Genomic DNA, 15583 nt, shown 5'->3' with positions numbered 1-15583 from the left:
CTAACATACTTAATATTTATCTTGAATTTCTTAATCTCATTCAGAATATTTAGAGACTCTGATTATCTCCAGAACTAATTTCTGCCTGTCACCAAGGAGAAATATCATATATTGATTAAGAAATACATATTTTGAGAGACCATCCTTTTTAAACTTTGTGTCTTAGGCTGACACTGAGTATTATTTAAAAAAAAAAAAAAACACAAAACAACAACTGGAAGTTCCATTGTGAAATATTTTGGAACATGCTGGATTAAACCAAATTAAGGAAGTTTCCTTAGGCAGGATTTCTCTCAGTTTTTATTCTGTTAATGTGCATTGTGTACCTACAAGAGGGGTCCATGACAACAGTGCTTCCCATGTATTTGACAACAGAGCCTTTTGTGGGGGAAATATTTTGTCATACTTTGAGGAACTGTTGGTGTAGTGGGAATATCTTTCCTCTGGAACTGAGGAGATCACACGTTGAGCTTCTGATTTACCACTAACTAGCCTTCTGACCTCAAACCAATGCTTTGTCTTCTAGCCTCAGTTTTCTGAGTCTTGACTAAAGTCACTTCTAGCTCTAAAACTGTGTGGTTTAATACTTACATTGTTGACTCCACATAGTCACACTTTCCACTCTTTGTATGGATTGAAACCACACCATCTGAATCTGTTTTGTAAAGCTGAGGGGATTACATTTCCTTTTTTAAAGTCCAGAAGAAGAAGCCCTTTAAAACTCTGTTTTCCACAGATTAAGGTCATGCAATCCTCAAGGATTAGTTAGTTCAAATTACTCTATTAAGATGTTTCATTCACCCGATTACATTCTATTGGTCTCTTGTAACCACAGAACTGTTCTTGGAGTCCACTAACCTGAAAAGGTCTTGTCCCTCCTCCCCCCAGCAGCAATGATCCCAGCATGGCCTGTGTCTTGTAGGAGAGGCGTATTTAGTCTTTAGGTGCTAATCTCTTGGCTACTTAGATGAAGGAGAATAGGCTTCATTTCTGTGGTGATGTAGTGGGTATATTTGGAAAGTCTTCTGATAATATTGACTGATTATTATTATTTTTTTCCTGGGAAAATGAATCAAGATGGATAACTTCAGGGTTAAAAATGTATGTATGAATGTGTTTGGTTTTATTTCTGGGGACTAAAACTATATCCTAAGGCATTTTATTGTATATTCTTTAAGGTACCAACTTGTTCAAAATGAGAAGTTCTTCGAATGCTGAATTAAGTTGTTTCTTCTTTCTTTTTTTCTTTCTTCTTCTTCTTTTTCAATGTGTGTGTATGTGTTTCTATCCTAGGCTCAACAACAAAGAAACCTGGATAACATCGTCTTGCAACAACCCAGAATAGGTAGCAGGAGAAAATCTAAAAAAGATGTATACACAATTTTTGATACAGAGATAGAAAGCACTAGCCCCAAGTCTGAACAGGATTCAGGAATTCTGGATGTTGAAGATGAGGAAGATGATGAAGAGGTAACCAACATTTGAACTGGGGAAATAAGACTAATGTTAGGGTTAATTTTTGAGATGTGAGGAAGAGTTTATCCATGTAACATAGCTTGTGCGATCTTCTGGGTATTAGATATCATTTTAAATACAAATGGGCCTCGATATAGGGAAACTGAAGATACACCATGATATCTTAGATTCTAATTACTTAGATTTTGAATATACTCATCTTTTTTTTTTTTTTAAAGTTTCAAGGTTTTTGATTATATACCACCCCAGTACTACATTAAGGAAAGAGTAGACTTTACCTGACCTAGAGAAAGATCTAGGTAAACTCCTCTGAACATCATTACTTGAGACAGAAGATGTTATTTAAACAGTGAGGTGTGTATAAAGGGGTCATAGACGGAAAATATAGAAAGGCCCCAGAAAGTTGAGAATATATTTCTGGAGGGAATAAATATATGAGTGATTATAGAGAATCTGGGAATCTGGGGATATCCATAATCTCTTACATTAGTTCTGTCACTTTCAGGTAAAGAATAAGATTAAGTTGCTTAAGTAGGGCATCTATTTTTATCCTAGTTTGTTGTTGAAAGTATATTTAATGTGTTTTTAAAAACAAAACTGCAATGACACTTGAGATCACTTGTTAAACTGTTTTTCTAAATACTTATCATTTGGATAACCTGGATCAGTTTCTTTGGGAATGTAGTGATTAGGAGCATGAACTTGGGAATCATACAGATTGCATTCAGATCCTGGCTTTACCATTTTGTTTCTGTTTTCTTTTTTAAAAATTATCATTAATGCTCATATCATTTACTTTTTAAAAAATGTCCGGTGACCTGTGTGAGGAACCATTTACGCCTGTGCTCTGTCACCAATTTACCTTTAAATGTTGGGCTCTTTTTCATTGTTTTGTTTCTCCAGATAAAATTGGGTTCACTGTCTTCCCCATCCTTGTTCTGTCCTACACCCCTCTCACCCAAGAACTATACCCTCAAACTTGTCACCGTCTAACTTGGGAATCTTAGGTAACGATTTAATCTGTTGAGACCTTAGTCTTCATCTGTCAAGGAAAGACAGTAGTTTCTGCCCCACAGGATTGCACAAGTGCCTGAGCCGTAGAAGGTGGTCAGCAAATGTTAGTGTCTGTTCTCTTGTTACTCTTTTTTGCCCACTTCTCTTAGGTATCACCACCATCATATTCTTCATTAAGATGTATTTATTACATAAATGAAGTACATTAATAGTTAAAAGTGTGTGAAAGTTTCATCAAAATCCCTATTGTACCTGGATAAGAAATGGAGCTAAGACAAGAACCAGGCATTTACCTGATATCTATAGAAATAGAAAGGGGCAGAGAAGACTTCATCCTCCTGAATGTTTTCTAGCATTCTCTCTTATTTCCTGGGATGACTGGTGTGGTAGGTAGGGATCCACCCTGGAGACCAGACTGTCGAGTATTGGGCATTAAAAATTGGGCATTCCAATACTTGACTGTCTGATGACAACAGTCAGTATCAGAATCAGCAAAGTCCAGTTAATGCCTTTTATTTACATTTTGGGTGTCTGTTAAGAAAATTAAATTCTATTCACCTCTATGACCTGAGGAAATAGAAGTTAGACATAGTCTATGCTTTGGGTAATACACACCCCAAAGAGATGGCTAGATGATAAGATGAAAGAAAGAAACAGATCCATTGTTATCATATATAGTGGAACCATATGGATACACGCCCTTCTTTATCATAAGCTCCCTGAAGATCCTGGGCAAATCCGTTTTAATTTTTGTGCTATATTTCTTCTTTGTTTTGTCTTCTGAGGCCTAGAGAAGATAAAGAAAATGGGACTAGTACAATGTGTTGAGGCCTCCTCATAAATGAAGTATTGTAAGAATGTACTTGGACGTGAGCATTTTAAAATGGTCATATATCCCAAATCAAACAGAATCCTGTTTGAGATTTGCTGATTGAGCTCTTACAACAAGAATTCAGCACTTTACTGTCATCTAATGGCATCCTATCTTAAAAAAAATCCTACCTTCTATTTATTTACTTCTCAGTTTGAATCTTCTTCAAGTGCACATTCTTAATCTCAAACCTCATGTAGAGAATTATTTATTTAGATGTCTCCAAACTGGTTTCTTGGCATAGTTCTTGCATGGTGTGAATAAATTCTTCAGATAAGGTCTTTCGTGACCCACTGTGACGCTCTGACCTTCATTCTTGTCATTCTTCAACAGACCTCATTGAGAGCAGCGTAAATAGTTTCTAAAATATTTTGACTTCTAAACTATGGCACAGAATCCTGTAGGGCAGTGATTCTTAATCTAGTTGGGGTCATATATTCCTTTGAGGGTTTGATAAAAAAAAAAATGGAATCTTTTCCCAGTGAAATATGCATGTATTCACTCACAAAAAGTTCTGCATGAAATTTCAGGGGATTCCTGAAACTCACATTGCTCTTAGGAGCCATGTTAAGAGCCTAAGTTGTAGGTTAAGTGCTGAAATTTTAATGTGCATAAGAATCACCTCCATACTCATAATAAAATGCAGATTTGGAAATTCTGCAGGTTGGACATGAAATCTGAGAATCTGCATTTTTAACAGGCTTCCAGGTGGTAATGGTGCTTCTGTTTGCAGAGCACACTTGGAGTCACAAGGCTATAGAGGACCACAAGGAAGCATTTTTAGTAGATAAAAAAGACAAAACCTTGAATGTTTGGGTCTCTTACTGATTTTTCATTACTATGTCTTAAAATTTTTCCAGCAATGAATGCAGTACTTGGAAGAGAAAGTTATATTTTTGTTTTCTAAAATCTGTTGCTTGTAATAGATTTTTTTAATACTTTAATGAAATTTTATATTTTTAATGAAATTTAATGATTCTGATTTAATATACTTAAGTTAGATATTTTCTTATTCTTATTCATTGAAGGGAGGACTTTTCCTTTTTCCTGTGCTTTTAATGAAAGGGATATTTAGTACATTCTTTGAGTCAAGTGACATTTGTAGGCTATTAACTATGTCTTCAGCGTGATGGTACTTAATGGGAGAACACACAATGAGGAGGGTACGAAAACACAAACACCTAGAAAATGGCTTACAACATAGTAAGCAGGTATTTCATATATTGTTGAACTGAAATAAAGTTTGTGTCAGACACAGCTAAACTAAATAGGCTGGGAACTGAAGATGAAGTCATCTTGGATGAAAAGACCAGCTCACATGGAGAGCCAACTGACAGAGTCAGTCTCTCGATCACTGAGAAGTGTTGTAGGAAAAGTCGTCCTCTGTACAATTCTCTATTTGTACTTTATTTTTGTCCAAGTTCATGGAAGAGCCACCTCAATTAAAGTAAGGTGTTTTGTTTTTACTGGTCATATATTAAAGTTGAACTATATAAATGGCTGACATTTGATGATTTTTGACTAACAACTTAATTCATTTGGTTTTCAGTGGAAATATATATGATTTGGGGAATTTATTCTTTTTTTTTTTTATTTGCTTCCTGGTTAGAGATCTTTTCTAATGTTAATTCAGCAAGATTTCAGGAAGACATGGACCAATGTCTGCTGTTATCTCTAATCTTCTTTTTTAAAAAAAATTTTTATTAACATATAATGGGGAATTCATTCTTTTTTTTTTTTTTAAAGATTTTATTTATTTATTTGTCAGAGAGAGAGAGAGAGAGCGAGTGAGAGCAAGCACAGGCAGACAGAGTGGAAGGCAGAGGCAGAGGGAGAAGCAGGCTCCCTGCGGAGCAAGGAGCCCGATGTGGGACTCGATCCCAGGACGCTGGGATCATGACCTGAGCCGAAGGCAGCTGCTTAACCAACTGAGCCACCCAGGCGTCCCGGGGAATTCATTCTTAATCTCTATATTATCGTGAGGAGTATGCGGATGTTACTGATCTTCTCTAAATATCTAGATAGGACTTCACAATTTTGTTTTAGAAGTGGTGAACTTTTTCGATTGAGAATGTACTTGTGGTGTTAGCTTCATCAGGAATCTCTTCTTATCTTAAAGATTTATTTATTTAGAGAAAGTGTGTGCATGTGTGAGCGTTTGAGCAGGGAAAGAGCAAAGGGAGAGAGAGAGGATCTCAAACTGATTCCCCACTGAGCGTGGAGCCCAACACAGGCTTGGGACTTGATCTTACCACCCTGAGATCAGGACCTGAGCTAAAATCATGAGTTGGTCACTTAACCGTCTGAGCTACCTGGCCGCCCCAGGTGTATCATTTTTGAGATATTTGATGATAAAATACAAAAGACACTCTAGGTGTTATATTATTTGTGAGAAGGGGGACAATAATGCCTTGTGAGGGTGGAGTTGTAAGGATTGACTGAAGTAGCGTGTTTAGTACTCGCATCACAGTGCTTGGCATGCACAATACTATCAGTCGGTACTATTAAGGCATTATGACTGTGTCCTTCTTTGGGGAATCAAAGTGAAAAACAAGTTGATACAGTTTTTGCTAACATATTTGCATGGACTCATGGAACATTGTCTACTGTAAACAAACAGTCTGCTTTAAAAAAAAAACAATATTGGGTTAAGAAATAGTTTGAAGATACAAGGTTTATGATTTCTTTTTTTTTGTTTCTATATTACTTCAGAGCTTCTGCATTCTTAGAACACTTCCTTGGCACCATACTTCTGGCATATCTTTTATTCTAGTTTGTATCTTTTTAAATTGTTTATACTGTGAAAGAGCAGTTGTCACTGTTTTCTCCCTCAACTCTTTATACAGTGTGAGGTAAATAAATGTTTGTGGACCAAATGATCCATGTCAGGTTTAGCTCTCAAGATTTTGGTGTCCTTTTTGAAATACGGAGTTAAGAGGATGGAATTGCTGAATTAAATACAAATATCGTACAATATATAATGCCTTCTGAACTGTCTTTATGATCGTGGTACTGTACTAATTTTGAGATAGTAAGATTATTTGTTTGCCAGACGCTATAACAAAATACCATAGGTTGCCCAGCTTAAGCAACAGAAATTTATTTTCTCCCAGTTGTGGAGGGTAGAAGTCCCAAGATCAAGGTGCCATCAGGATTGATTTCCTTCTTAGGCCTCTTTTCTTGGCTTGCAGGTGACTGCCTTCTTGCTGTGTCTCCACACAGCTTTTTCTCTGTGACCATACACCCCGGTATGTCTTCCTTTTTTTTTTTTTTTTTTAAAATAAGGACACCAATCCTGTTTTCACTGGATTGATCTCAGGGTGGTGAGTTCAAGCCCTGCACTGGGCTCCACATACATACATACATATGCATATAAACTAACTAACCAAAATGTACTCTGACTTCTTTTAACCCTAATTATCTCCTGAAAGGCCATATTTCCATACAGTCACACTGGGGGTTAGGGCTTCAACATAGGAACTTTGGGGGAGACACAATTCAGACCATAACACAAGGTGATTGGAAAGAACACAAGATTTGTATTTAGAAAGTACAGGTTCTGTCAGCTTTCTGTTATTGGAGCAAGTCATGTAATTTCTCTGAGCATCTCTTTCTTCACTGATAAAGTAGTGACAGTAATTAATTAATGCTAAATTGCTTGTGAAAAATTGCGGTTATGATGATGTTTGACCCAAATTTCAAATTCCTTATCATAACACTTTCAAATGACAGCCAGGTGACTAAATGAGAGTTATTTCTCAGTAAGTTTAAGTGAACTAAAGGATGCCATTAGTACTTTAGAGTTAAAGTCAGAGGCTGCATATGGCAGCCCGTGGACCGGAAAGAGCTTACAAAATGCCTGTTGGCTTGCATAGTGCTTAAAAGTTTTTTTAAATTATTTGTCAACTTTTAGTTGAATTTATATAAAATCTGTATTTCCAACTTAGCCTCTTTCTAAGTGTGGTAGAAATAATCTCCTTGATCAGCAAGGTTTCTGCCAGGGATATGTTTTTTTCCGTAAGCTACAATCTCTGTTGTGTCTGCACGTCGGAGATTGCCATTTATTTTCACATTTGTACTATTAGAGAAATATGTTATTACTTATACTGGATCTGTATTAAAAATGGCGAATTGGAAGATAGACTGACAGGGCCATATGTTTGGAAGAAAAATGATAAGAACAGAGTTCTTTGTAAAAATGAGTAACAGTTCTAGATATTTCACATACAGAGTATGTCTATTAAGAGAATACAGTTTGGGGCGCCTGGGCAGCTTGGTTGGTTAAGCATCTACCTTTGGATCAGTTCATGATCCCAGGGTCCTGGGATTGAGCCCTGTGTCAGCCTCTTTGCTCAGCAGGGAATCTGCTTCTCCCTCTGACTCACCCTTTCTTTCTCTGTTCCCCCTCTTTCTCTCTCTCGCTCAAATAAATAAAAAATATGGGAAAAAAAAAAAGAGAGGGAATATAATTTGAAAAGCTACCCTGATTCACTTATGCCTAATACCCACCCACCCTCAGTTTTTTTTTTTTTTTTTTTGAGGTTCCTTTATTTGTTTGGTGGTAGGAGGGGAGAGACAGAGGGAGAGGAGTGAGGAACCAAGGCAGACTCTGTGCTGAATGTGAAGCCCGATGTGGTGCTTAGTTTCACAACCCTGAAATCTCAACCTGAGCTGAAACCAAGAGTTAGACACTTAACTAACTGTGCCACCCAGGCACCCCAACAGAGGACATTTTGGTTAGTTAGTTTATGTATATATGTATGTATGTATGTATATATGTATATATGTATGTATGTGGAGCCCAATGTGGGGTTTAAGTCAGGACCCTGAGATCCAGATCTGAGCTGAGATCAAGAGTCAGGTACTTAACTGACTGAGCTACCCAGGCACCCTTTTCTTTAATTCTAAATCAAAACTGATCTACTAAGATTATATATAGTCAAATGAAGAGTAAATATCCATGCTTAAAGTCAAAAGCAATAAAAGCAATTTAGAAAGTTGAGTAACTATGGCATACTTTCTAGACATTCTGTTTTGGTTTTCTTATTTTATCTTTTAGGTCTGTTGGCAAGGATGTATTATGGCTCACATTGATTTAATATCTTTAAAATTTTTTCATTGTACTGACATTATCAAGTTCTTTTCATTTTAAAATTATTTACTTCAATTATGAACATCTACTGACTTTTCAGGTCTTCTACAATTTCTCCTTTATATACAAATTTCTTATTCAATCATCTCCTTCACTCTGTACGAAGTTGCTAATAACCCTAATTAGGGAATATACTCCTTTTTCTCTTATTCTTGTCTAAAATACTGAATTCTACTTTCCCCTGAGGACTAGCTCAATGTGACCTCTTCTGAACACCCATCACCCATCCATCTCTCTATTTTTCCATCCATCCATCCATCCATCCATCCATCCATCCCTTCATTCTTTATTTTAAGTTGGGGTATAATTGATATATAACATTATATTAATTTCAGGGGTACAGCATAATGATTCAGTATTTGCATATATTGAAAAATGATCACCATAAGAGTCTGGTTCCCATCCATCAGAATACATAGTTATAGGATTTTGTTTTCTTGTGATGAGAACTTTTAGTTTTTCTTGTGATGAGAACTTTTAGAAACCTTCAAATATGCAATGCAGTATTACTAACTATAGTCACCATGCTGTACATTTCATCTCTATGACTTCTTAATTTTATGATAGAAAATTTACACCTTTTGACCCCTTTCACCTATCTTGCTCACCTCCCAACCCTGCCTCTAAAGTAGTACCTTCTTTATGAGAATTTTTTTTTAAGCATTTTAGATCATCAGAAAAGTTACAAGAGTGTTAAAGTGAACATCCATGTACCACTTAAATAGGCCACTTATTTAAAATTTGGCCACTTATTTAAAATTTGGCACTTTTTAGGCCACTTAAATAGGCCACTTATTTAAAATTTGGCCACTTATTTAAAATTAAATAGGCCACTTATTTAAAATTTGGCACTTTTGTTATTAAAAATTTGGCACTTTTGTTATTAAAAATTTGATTTGGGGAGGATCGATTTCATCAGTCTTCTCCCCATCAAAGCTGAGCCATTTGAAAGAAAGTAGCATGCTTCATCATATTTGAAATCTCAACACAACAATCTATAGTTTGCCAAGAATGACATTCTTCTGCATAACTGTAGTGCAGTGATCACATTCAGGGACCGCAACATTGATATAGTATTACCACTTAACATATCACCCATGTACAAATTTCCCCAGTTGTCCCAGTAATGTCCTTGATGGCAGATTATGTTTTCACTTTTTCCTGCAACCACATCTAGACAAGTATCATGCATTATATTTAATTTTTACGTTTGTTTATTCTCTTTTAATATCCCTCTATTTTGGTACATCTGGTAATCCTCATGATTAGGTTTAGCTAATCATTTTTGACAGGAATATTACAAAAGTCATATTATGTCCTTTTTAGTGCATCATATCAGGAGGCACACAGTTGGTTAAGGTGGTGTCTACCAGATTTCAGCACTGTAAATGTACCCTTCTCGTTTTGTAATTAATAAGGGATCTGTGTACTCTCAGATCCTGGGACTGTCCTGTTCCGTAGCAGTTTTTCTGATTTGGTGATTTAGTATTCATTGATGATTTGTTCCTGAATCATGTATTACTCTGTTGATTTTAAAACAGTGATTTTTCTGTTTTTTTCATTTCTTTCACTTTTATTAGCTGGCATTCTTCCCTTTTGTCCCTTTCCCTTTTTTTAGTTTCAGTATTGCCACATGAGTCCTTATCTTACATAAAATGGGTTCTATTCTGTTCTTGTCTTTCATTTTGATTCTCTAATTGTTCCAGATTTGGCCAGTGGGAGTCTTTCTCATTATCCTTTGACATGTTTCCATCAATTTTTGAGCACTTCCTTTTTTTCTAGCACAGGATGTTCTTGGTTCACTCCAAGTTCTGCGCTAGCTCTGGAGTCAGTTCTTTCATCAAAGAGCTCTTGTCTCTTTTATTTTTTAAGTACATTCCTTATGTGGACAGAGCTAAGAAATACACACATTGCACTAACACATAGGGAGTTTTATAAATCTTGAGTTAGAACTGGTGCTTCTAAATTTCACCCGAATATCCTAGGTCTTCTTTTCCTGTTCCATATTTGCACCTCTGAGAATTCTGGATCCCAGAGAATTAGTATATTTAGTCATTTGCTTACTCATATAACACATAATAGTTTCAGAATTGCTATGCAAATGTCACTAAAAGCAGTAAATTTACTAGGCTCAAGATTTCTCTGCAATTCTTTTTATCCTATATATATATCCTATATGTGTGTGTGTGTGTGTGTGTGTGTGTGTATATATATATATATATATATATATATATATATATATATCTTTTTATCCTATATATCCTATATATCCCACTGGGGCTAGAGTTCAGAGTATTTTGTTCAAAAATTTTTGCTACTTTTTCTTCTGTATGATTGTTACCAAGTTGATACATAATTGGGTTTGTTTCTTTTGTATATTTTTTAGAGTTCCTCATCCTTATTAACTTAATTTTTTGAGTATGTAAAATGTAAATATGTCTCAAAATGCAAAATTATAAGAAGATATATTCAGTGATATCCCATTCTTCTCTTTATCCCTTCCACCCTGATCCTACCCACTTCTTCCAAAGTAATCAGTATAATGAATGTGTATGTGTGTGTGTGTGTGTGTGTGTGTGTGTGTGTGTTTATACAAGTACCCTTCCTTATACCTTATACAGCATGACTATTAGTAATAGAATACATATGTATTTTTGTACCTTGTTTTTCCACTTGCAAATATATCCTGAAAATTATTCCCTATTAGTTCATAGAAACTTTTTCATTCTATTTTTACTGCTAAATAGTACTCCACTGTTTGAATATACAGTAGTTTATTGAGCCAATCTCCTACATAAAACTACATTTAATGATTTTCAGTTTTCTTATTAAAAGATAGTGTTTTGGCTACACAGCTATTAGAATTAGCTTAAAAAAATACTGATGATACCACATACTGGCAGGGTGCCTAGCAACTGTAAAAATTACTAGAATTTGAATTTTTACTGCCCTAGTGTTCAGCTTCAAGCAGAGAATTCTTGAGGCAGTATCTTGATTTTGGCCACAAGGTTTTTTGCAGTGTCTTAGTAAAGAAAAAAATGGTGATTTTTCTTGATTTTCTTCTGTTTAGTGGAAACACTTGAATAAATTAAGTGGTAATTTGAATTTCGAATCCTAGTAACTTGTGAGAAGCTCTACAGTCCGATCCTGCAGTTTTTTTTTTTTTAAGTTTTATTTATTTATTTATTTGACAGGTAGAGATCACAAGTACGCAGAGAGGCAGGCAGAGAGAGAGAGAGAGAGGGAAGCAGGCTCCCCACTGAGCAGAGAGCCCGATGTGGGGCTCGATCCCAGGATCCCAAGATCATGACCTGAGCCGAAGGCAGCGGCCTAACCCACTGAGCCACCCAGGTGCCCCCGATCCTGCAGTTTTTAGGATGGGGCTCTGTTCGTGGTATTCTTACATGTTCAGAGGTCTAGAAAATTCTCTTGTACTTTTGCTAATTTTTGTCGCTTAGAATCCTGGGCCTTCTAGTATGTTGGTACATCCATGGTGTTTAGTACAGCTCTGTGGAAGATTATGTCCACATGAATTCTACCTTTCTTTTCTCTGAAATTTTGGAAGCAAAGTTGTAGAGAAAAATACACTGATGAAAAATGTTTGTCAGGTATTTCCTGGCTTCCAGACATAATATGGACAGTCAAAATTGATCCTTTGAGTGCAAAGGTAATGCTCTTTCAGCTAACCATTTGTTGTTTTCTTCCTTCAGAAAGATGCCTGGTACATTTTAATGACTTGAGATCCAACTAATGCTTAGAAATGGGCACCAAGTCCCTACATTCATTTACTAATACCAAGGAACTGTTTTGTGTAAAGTGGTAATCAAAAGTATTTTCAAGAAGGAGAATGACTCAAATGATTAGTGAGAAACATATCTAAATTCCTTGCAAATTTTTATCATACCTTTTTTGGATGATCCACCTACTTCAAAAGGTTTCATAAGAGAAAAATAAGTGGCCTGTATTGTGTGTATGTGTATCTCCTGGGACAGCTGTGAACAACAAGACTACAGCACACTAATGCATTTCTTTCTTTCATGTACTATCTTTATCAGCAGCGTAGGTAATATTGTTGAGTGGAAGGAGACAAGCAGTCTTTTCTTGTACTCTATTCCATTTTCCTAATGATATGCTTGCCCACTATAAAGCAGGTAGATCAGTCAGATTGTTACCTGCAGATATTTTTTTTTCCCCTGCTTCCCCTCATTAGTGAGTCTTAATTAAGATAGTAGAAATAGCTACTAACTTTCACGTCCTTTGTTGGGGGGGGTGAGGAAAGTATTATAAAAATGTTGAGCAGATGTATCTATTAAAGGTTGAATGTCATTATTATTTTAAAACCAAAATCTCCCTTTTTCTTTAGTAAGTAAAATCCTTTTCCTTACTCTTTTTTGAGAGGATCTTACCCATTAACTTTTCCATTTTCAGAGACTTTCTTTGTCTTGACCTAAGATATATTAGAGAAGAAGAAGAACATATCAAAAAGATCCTAATGTTTCACAAGAATTTTTATGATCAAAAATATTGGTGGCGCCTGCATGGCTCAGTCGGTTGAGCTTCTGCCTTCAGCTCAGGTCATGATCCCTGATCCCTGGGATTGAGTCCTGGTCCGGCTCCCCACTCAGCGAGGAGCTTGCTTCTGCTTCTCCCTTTCTCTCTGCCTCTCCCCTCTGCTTGTTCTCTCAAATAAATAAAATCCTTAAAAAAAAAAAAAAGAAATGTTTATGCTTCTTTTCTTTCTGACCATCTAATATTTCCACTTCTACACTGAATCTTGACATCTCCAATATATATTGCCTGCACAGGCTCATATAGTCATTTTTTCAGGGTGCCTTTCATGGATCCTTCTTATAGATTTACTTTTCTTATTTTATAGCATCCTTTGTCCCCAGACTTTTTTTTGTCACCTACATAGTGGCATGATGTGATAGCTGATGTATATTGATAGGATATAATGCTATTTAACAAAATCTACAGATAATAAGTGACAAAAACTACAGCTTTGATGGAAGCTCTCAGTATGTACCCTACAAATGTAAGAAGCACATTGAAATGGACAGACTAGCCATGGATATTGGCATCTAGTGGTGCATGATCTCTAACTGGTGTGTGAATGTGTAATTGTAGAATGTTAAGCCTTGCCTTCATGATATCTACCTCTGATTATTGGAGTCCAGCCACTCCTAAAATCTTTTAATAGCTTTTTATTTATCTGTTTTTTAATATCATAACATATAATATTATAACATGCTCTGTGGCACAGATTTGCTAGTTACAGAACCTAAAATCTTGCCTACAATTTGCTCCTCCCTGATAATAAAGAGGATTGAGTTGACAGAAAGCACTAAGGCTCTCCATTCAGAAACTATATGGGGAATTAGGCAGCTGCTGTCCTTGGTGATGAAATTATTTCCTGTGAATTCATAAGGAAAACAACTAGTTAAAAAGGCAGGATAATCTTGAGTATACTGTTTGTGGCTGCTCTTGGTATCTCTATAGATCTATTTGAACTAGAAAAATACAGACTCCAGTATCTTAATGTCTTGAGTTCCTGACTGCCAGGCAGAGGAAATGTTTAACTATTTTAATCATGTTTCTGTATCTCAGAAAGAAAGCCCTTATGAGAGGAAATGACAACGTCCTACCACAAAGTTATCTCTTATCAGTTATAGTCCCAGTCGATAATGATTTGTCAAACTTGGACATGTGTAAAATGCAAGGGCTGTGTTATTTACTTTGGAAAGGAAAAATTAGATGAAGCTGATAAAGACGGAGTCCTGGCTTTTGTTAGGAGACAGAAGCCATTAGGGACAGTCATTGTTAGCTTAGGAGAGTGTCCTTGGACCCTTCCCTCTGCCCCAGCTGAAACCTAACCCTGCTTGAATCATTCTTTGCACTTGAGGGGAAAGAAGGGCAAACAGGAGGGGAAGAAGAATGAAGACAACCTTGACAGAGATTGTGCCTTTTAAAAGGGGAGCAAAATGTGGCCCTTAAAACAAACCTATTTATGCGAGTCAGGAGAAATGGCCTTTGGCTCTCTTTCCCACTCCCGTCTCTTTAGGTTTTTCAAAGTTCATTTCTTATCCTTCCAAACGTGTGGCATTCCTTCACGTATAGTGTATGTTGCCCTCCTTCTTTTGCCTTTCTGTCGATGGGATTCTTTTTCATTAGTGGAAGCAGAGAAAACACATCTAGCTCAAAGCAACATGAGTCAGTGCATGCTTTACATACCTTTCTCCTCACAGCGATCTTCTTGGTTCCTGGCAGGGCTCCTAGTGTTCCTCGCAGAAGGGAGCATGGAGGAAAAAGGATTTCTAAATAGTAGGCTACTTTGGGGGTCGAGGTAAAGTTTGTGAACTGAAGCCCCGTTTCGCTGCTTCTTTTCTCATCTAGATTTCTGTGGGCTGCCTGCAAAGCAGGCAGTCCTTTGCTTAAGGAGACTTAACTGGATTATGGTGGCAGAGGCTAAGAAATAGCAAAGCCAATACTTCCGGGTCAGTGCATTTTAAATGGTTTGAAGCTGAGGATGAGGATGTCAAGACAGCCTCACAGAGACTAGGTTTGGTTGTAAATATTTGTTGGAGATGACAGGGAAACGTTTTTGTCCTCTCTAAATATATCTGTGTTTTTTAAGTTGGCCCAGATAAACCTCTCTTTTTAGCCCATTAGCAAGTGGTACCACTACCTTATTCATCACAGATTTTTAGGGAAACTCTTCCCTAATGTGGATGTTCATTCTGTAAGGATGGGTCTGATGTAGGAAGGGGCCATGGCCCTGTCTGAGGAATGGCTTACGAGTTTCCTTTGAGTGAAACTCATGGTTCTGAGTCAAAGCAAAACAAAGTAAATAAACTGCATAAAGAAGAACATGGGAATGAAGTTGTGATTGAATTTACTTAAATTTCCTTAAACTTTCAGTAAATAACTTTATAGTCATTAATTCTAAATAAAAGAAACAAGGTTCATTTCCTATACAGATCAAAACCTTTTTATGTTTCTTTCTTTTTCATATGTATGTGTAATTTTTATGTAGTTAAAATACTACCAATATAATTCACTGAATTTTTGTA

The 15583-nt window shown here is 36.3% G+C and overlaps 1 protein-coding gene across 3 annotated transcripts in view; it reads left to right on the top strand.

Annotated features, from left to right (window-relative positions):
• Positions 1 to 15583, top strand: part of EXOC6B (exocyst complex component 6B) — a 615706-nt gene that overhangs the window by 250299 nt on the left and 349824 nt on the right. For 2 of the 3 annotated variants that reach the window (XM_032352446.1, XM_032352445.1), the window contains exon 7: positions 1294 to 1470. The exons of the other annotated variant lie outside the window; for it this stretch is intronic. In XM_032352446.1, coding sequence (XP_032208337.1) covers positions 1294 to 1470 — 177 coding nt within the window. The remainder of the gene's footprint in view (positions 1 to 1293; positions 1471 to 15583) is intronic. 3 annotated transcript variants of the gene reach the window in all.

This window comes from Mustela erminea, chromosome 7 (genome assembly GCF_009829155.1).
Source record: "Mustela erminea isolate mMusErm1 chromosome 7, mMusErm1.Pri, whole genome shotgun sequence".
Lineage (NCBI taxonomy): Eukaryota > Metazoa > Chordata > Mammalia > Carnivora > Mustelidae > Mustela > Mustela erminea.
The sequence above is the reverse complement of the archived record's forward strand: the minus strand, read 5'-3'. Positions and strand labels throughout refer to the sequence as shown.